Below are 6226 nucleotides of genomic sequence, written 5' to 3'. Positions count from 1 at the left end.
TTATTTTTGGCCTTTTCTGAACGGTGTTGCAAAATGAATTTCTTATAATTGCACGAAGTTGGTCTGTGCAGTAAATACTGAATTTTCCATTAAAAATAGCTCATTCAAATAAACTTGCTTGCATTTCCTTTTAGTTTGTTTTTTATTCGTTTTCTTTGTAGAAATAGTGACGTAATATTGTGACTTAATGAGACTTTGGTAACGGACTTAGGGGAAATGAACACCTTTCTCTCTTGAAAGAGATAACCCCTCATGCCTCTCGGTGCTCAGGTCACATCTCCAGCAAATCTGGTATTTTAGGGGCATTTTTTGACTGGGAAATCCCCGCTTTGCATACTTTAACTTTCATTTTCTGTTAGAAGATGAATTACTTTAACTCAAATAAAGTAGTTTATTTGAATCAATAAGACACAAAGAAAACATCCTGAATTGAAGCACAGCAGTTGTACAATGTACAATGCCTGATATCAAACATTCAAATCTGTCCTGAACTATTTATTTTCTGAGATCGACGAAATAAAATGTCTGTTAATAGATAGTTTTTTCTTTTTCTGACTGCATGTAACGTTTTGCACTTTTTTTTGTCCGACTTTGAATGTTAAAGGATAAAAAACATAAAAAAGTTAGAAATAGAGAGCCCTTGGCGCAAACTCAGATCGTGGTTTCTATAGTCGGAGATGACGTCTGAGTCAAAGTGCGTCTCTGTTTGGGTTCTGTACGTGTCGAGTCCATAAACGAAAGATGTCCATCGATCCCTCTCCATACACAGCGCTGGACAGGTAAACCGCGTTTTTATTCAATCACAGAAAACTCGTAGCTCATTTTAAGTTGTTTGTTTTGTTGTTGTGCTGAATGTGCCCAACATTTAGTCTCAAGTCAAGGTTAGTTACTGCGTTCAAACTGCTGCGTAAAGACACAGTTTCACCTTTATCTCCGTTTTCTTCAGGGCTAATTACGCAGAAAAAAGCGTCATACCAATCAATCTGCGCTCCAGAAAGCGAACGTTTTTGCTTCATTTGTATTATTTCACTTCAGGCTTTTGCTGAGAATAAAAATGGGCTCCGCTACATCGAAGGAGAAGTGCTACGATCCCAAAGACTCGTCGCTGAAATTTGTGGATGGAGCTGATGATATGGACTGTAAGTAAGCTGCTGCTTTTCACTTGTTTAAATTAATGCTGGAAATCCACTGAAAAGGCATTTACTGAGTGACCTTGTTTGTTTTATTGTCTATAGTTTTGTGCGAAGGCTTTAAATCGCGAAGAGCGCAGATGTCCTGCGGTCACGCAGTTACGCCGACGTCTCTCACTAACTGGTGTCTGCAGCAGCTGGAAGAGGTAAGAAAAAAAAATTAAACTACAAATACAAGGGAATTTGTATTCAGTTTTATGTAACAGTCACAGCCTGTAGGGACATGCAGAGCATAAACAAAACCTTATATTGGAGGCCATTTACAAACCAACATACAGTCAACACTTCGCCACCGACCACCCATTAAATTTAAGTTAATTTTTTCTTTCCTTTTTTAACAACTAGTATATTCTTTTATTTTTTAGAAGGAGATTCTTGCAGTGAGTATGAAACACTATGTCCAAACAGTGTGATATCCAAGCAGAGTAGTAGAAAATTGAGTGGAAGGAAAACTGTGCATGGTAGATAAAGGTGCAACAGGTGTAAGCACAGATTTGTATTATTATTGTTGCTCTTCCATAAAATTCTTATTGCTTAAAATGAATCCTGGGTTTTCATTAGATGTGCGTCATAGTTGTAAAAGTCACAATAATAAAATAAATTATTGAAAACATTCTTTGTGTGTTTAATCCATATAATCAGAGGAAGTATGGTGCCTAACGTTTCTGAGGCCCACTCATCATGTTTATGTAATAAATAATCTGAAAAGATGTTAAACATGTTTCATTTCTGTCATCATATGCATTTTGTGATCTCTAGTGAGCAGTGTGTTATTAATTTAAGATACATTCTTGAAACTCACTGATATCAGTATAAGCTCTTAAAAATACTGATTATTTTCCTTGTATCTCATCTCTACTGACTGATGAATCTTTTCTCGTTGTTTTAAAGGGAAAAAGCACGTTTTTATGTGGTGCCTGTAAAGCTGTGTGGTCTTATGAGGAGGTTTGTAAGATGGCTCTCCTGAGCTCTGAAGAAATGAAGAACTTTGAGAAAATGATGAAGATCAACGCCGCCGTTAGCAGAAAAGTATGTCTTCTCCGCATTACTTTGAGGTTTATTTATTAAAAATGCCTCAGTCGACAATTTATTCTACATCTCCGTCTTCCTCCAGTGTCCCCGATGCAAGTCGTCTGTTGCGAAACAAGATGAACTCAATCTTTGCGTCAGCTGCAGAGCCTGCACAGAGAAGAGAGGACGCCCGTACGAGTTCTGCTGGCAGTGTCAGAGGAAGTGGAAAGGCCCCAAGCCGCGTTCGGACCGCTGTGAGAACGACGGCTGCTGCGACACGGCGCTGCAAACTCTGAGGACCTGCCCAGAAATCGTCTTCGACACGGTGAGGGGAATCAGCGGGTGTCCCTCCATCCGGGCCTGCCCCACCTGCGGGTCACTGCTGGAGCACAAGGGAAACCACTGCAAACACCTCTTCTGCTCTCGATGCGCGGTCAAGTTCTGCTTTGTGTGTCTGAAGACGTTTGCTGAATGTTCTAAAACAAGTAAAATATCAGGGCCGTGCTCCAGCGGCGTCGCTCCCAGACAGACAGAGATCCCCGTGTGGAGAAAAACCGAAACGCTCCGGCCACAGACTCCAGCACTTCTGTTAGTGAGAGATTAATCAACGCCGACGTGGACAACTGTGTTTTCAGAACCTTCCCTCAGAGACGGACAGTATTTCTGCTCCGAAATGTCAGAAATACTGAGCATAAACAATTTAAAAGAGAAAACCAAAACCTGGAATCGTTTGTTTCAGATCATGATGGATTTGCGCTACCCTGCAAAAGTATTAATAGGCTACAAATTTGTCCACTTTTGTCACTTCCACAGTCACTGCAATGTGCTTTCATGACGTTTTATGTCATAAACTAAGAAAATTTACCCAGAAATGTGGAGTGGAAGAAAAATGATAAATGATTTACAGTCTTTTTTATTCAAACAAAACAGAAATCTACAATGTTAACAATTTGTTTTTTTTCTCTGTAAAAGTTTGTAAATTATTAGAATTTATTTTTTGGCTTTTACACATTAAGAATAAACATAAACTCTTATGTTAGCTAGTAAAAGCTAACTTAATTATCATCATGCTTCCTGATTCCTTATTGTCGTTAAATTGACAGAAAATCTGAAACTTTGACACTTTTTTTAAACCTTATGAAGTGTCTCCTTAATATTTTGACCTACATTTCTCACACGCCTCTTTTATCTTAAAACAAACTAAAATTTTTTAGATATATAGTATGACGACAGAATAATAAAGGACTTATTAAACTTCACTGTGGTGCTCCACTTTCTATCAACACTACTTTGTTCTCCTAATGGCAACTTTCCACATTCAAAGAATTTATTATATTTTATATTTTTTTAAAACTTGACCAACTCATTAAAGAAGACTTTATAAAAGATTTATTTGCTTTGAAAGCAAAACTTCACTTCATCTTCTGTACCACATTTTCTCAATTTGCTCCAAAAATAATGTAATTTTTTTATTACTCCATTCAGTTGCACTATTTTTTTTACTGGAGTGTGCTATTTTCTAATAAGAATTTGATATTTTTCTTAAACTGTAAATGCATCCTTTACTGTAAAGTCCATTATTTTTACTTTCGGTTTTTATATTTTTATGTCTCGACTTGCCTGTCACCTTATTGTTGGTAGACTGGAAATCCCCCCTCTATTCTATTCTATTCTATTCTATTCTATTCTATTCTATTCTATTCTATTCTATTCTATTCTATTCTGTTCTATTCTGTTCTGTTCTATTTCCTTTTCTATTCTAAATCTATTTTTGTAACTGAATTCTAGAAACTTTTCAGTCAATATTTTTAGTTTTATCCTTTTGTCCTTCACTATGCTGAAAACATTCTGTCGAGACATTAAATGAATGAGAAAATAAATCCAAACTACAATCATAAATCTAGCCAAATTATTATACAAATAAAATAAATACATTTAAAAAACACATAAGCAATGTGTTTGTTAAAACAGTTAAGTAAATTAGCTGAATAAATACAGTAAAATAAGGAAAATATAAGAACCTTTTATTAGATCCGTCTTTATTCATGACTTCTTCTGTTACTAAGCTTTAGTTACTGCTGATCTAAAGCTTAATAACACATTTATTTATGGCATAAATGTTACAAGTAAACATGAGTTTTCAACAGATCAGGATGCATCATGTTTATAGTTTGTTCAGGTCTTCAGACTGATAATAACGTTTTCATTGTTATCACATCATTATCACAATGATGTGTTTTATTTTCTATTATTTACAATAAAACTTTATACAATAGCTCAAGCTTTATATTACAATAAGAAACATACAAACAACTTTATACAAAACGTGTCATTAGCAAAGTTTAGTTATTGTATTGAATGCAATAGAAAATTGATTTGATGGAAATGTCAATTCCAAAGAGAAGAAGAAACATGATTCATAAAGGGCAGAAGACAACAATGATTGGATCTTTGATGTGCTATAAATAGTCCTGGATTTCCCTGCTGTCCTCTTCCTTGTCCTTCATCACTGTCCACTCCAGTCTGCAGGTTTCTCTGTCCTCTGTCTCTCAGCCTCCGCTCACCTTCTTCACCATCTGGACTTTGCTGTTGGACTTGATGTTGTAGTCAGACAGGGAAGCTGAGTCGTTGTCCAGAGGTTTGTCCTCCACGATCAGCCGGATTTCCCCCACTGAGGAAGCTGCACAAATGTAAACAAGAGCTCAGTTTGTTGATCAGGGAATCTAATGGGGGATTCACTTAAAGCTTTGCTGCATTTCTGCACATAAAAATGTAAACATTGTGTGTAAATGTTAAAAAGAAATTAGTAATCAGGAATCCCTTACGCACTTCATGTAAATTATGTTTCAGTCTGGACATGCTTCTCAGTCGATCTATAACAACGTTTAGCAAATCTTATTAGTTTCCAGTATTTACCTGATTTAGGGAAAGTCTTCACTGCGTATTTCTTCAGCTCGAGGACGGTCATCTTCCCCAGAGGACCTTTAGTGTTCAGATAGTTGACCTCTCCATTGTTGGAGCAAAGGACGATCTGGTCTGTTCTGCACATGTTGGCTTTGTCTCAGCTGCTGCTTGTTGCTTCGTTTGCTGTGACCTACCTGAATGCTCAGCTGTTTAAATAACAAGTGGGTTGTCTTATTTTCATTCGTCGCACAGCAGCCTTTCAAAAAGAAAAGTGAAACCAAAGTGTGCGGGATTTCCAGAATTTTTATTTTCAAACATATGACATTATTTGAATCTCGTGGCTCTTGTAAAGAGGACTTTCTTTTAGTCGAGAAATATTTTCAACATTGATTTTCTCCAGATGTTTATCTGTTAATATTCTTTTTATCTTATCAGAGCATTTAGATAAATATCAGCACAACAGAATCCTGAGGCTCAGCTGGAGGATCCTGCACAGAAAGTGAGGAAAGAAGAACAGATAAATGTAAAACTGAATAGTGCAAAACATACAAATATCTATTTCAAAAATGAATAAATTAACAGAAATAAAAAGGACTGACTCTGCTCCTAAACAGATAAAAAGTAAGAAAGGATGTAAATAATGTTTCTCAACATATAAAAAAAAGTGCGCAGATGAAACAAAATGGTGTAGATCTGAAGACGTTACTTCAAGATGTCAGGAAAAAAATGATGTTGGGATGTATATATATAAACATTTTACTGACCCGGTTCTATAACAAATATGGGCCATCCCAGCCTTTCCTTGACTTCAAACAACAACGGCTGTTTGTTTGACTTGGCAGACTGAGTCAAGTTAAAGCAACTCAACCAATAAATATGTTAGAAAAGAAGAGCACATAACCTGGATTAAGCAAGTAATAGTGAATCATTTTATTATGCATTTCAATTCTGCATTAAAATGAACAGATGAGTAAAATAAAGCCATTAAACCTCATTATAAGGGGCTTATGTTGAAAGATACTGAACTTCACTTATTTCTTGAAGAAGTTTCACCTTTCATGCAGAGGTGAGATAAAACTTATATTGCAAATACTAAAAAGAAAAAAATCTTATTGAGCAAA

General features: G+C 36.0%; 1 protein-coding gene across 1 annotated transcript; it reads left to right on the top strand.

The window, feature by feature from the left end:
• The first annotated feature begins 648 nt into the window (after positions 1 to 648).
• Positions 649 to 3761, top strand: LOC122820081 (E3 ubiquitin-protein ligase RNF19A-like). Its single transcript, XM_044097253.1, has 5 exons — positions 649 to 779; positions 1036 to 1139; positions 1236 to 1336; positions 2082 to 2219; positions 2305 to 3761. Exons 1-5 carry the CDS (start codon positions 742 to 744, stop codon positions 2803 to 2805), a joined length of 882 nt encoding a protein of 293 aa, XP_043953188.1. The 5' UTR covers positions 649 to 741; the 3' UTR covers positions 2806 to 3761.
• The last annotated feature ends 2465 nt before the right edge of the window (positions 3762 to 6226 follow it).

This window comes from Gambusia affinis, linkage group LG18 (genome assembly GCF_019740435.1).
Source record: "Gambusia affinis linkage group LG18, SWU_Gaff_1.0, whole genome shotgun sequence".
NCBI lineage: Eukaryota > Metazoa > Chordata > Actinopteri > Cyprinodontiformes > Poeciliidae > Gambusia > Gambusia affinis.
This window is presented reverse-complemented; position numbering and strand designations above follow the sequence as displayed.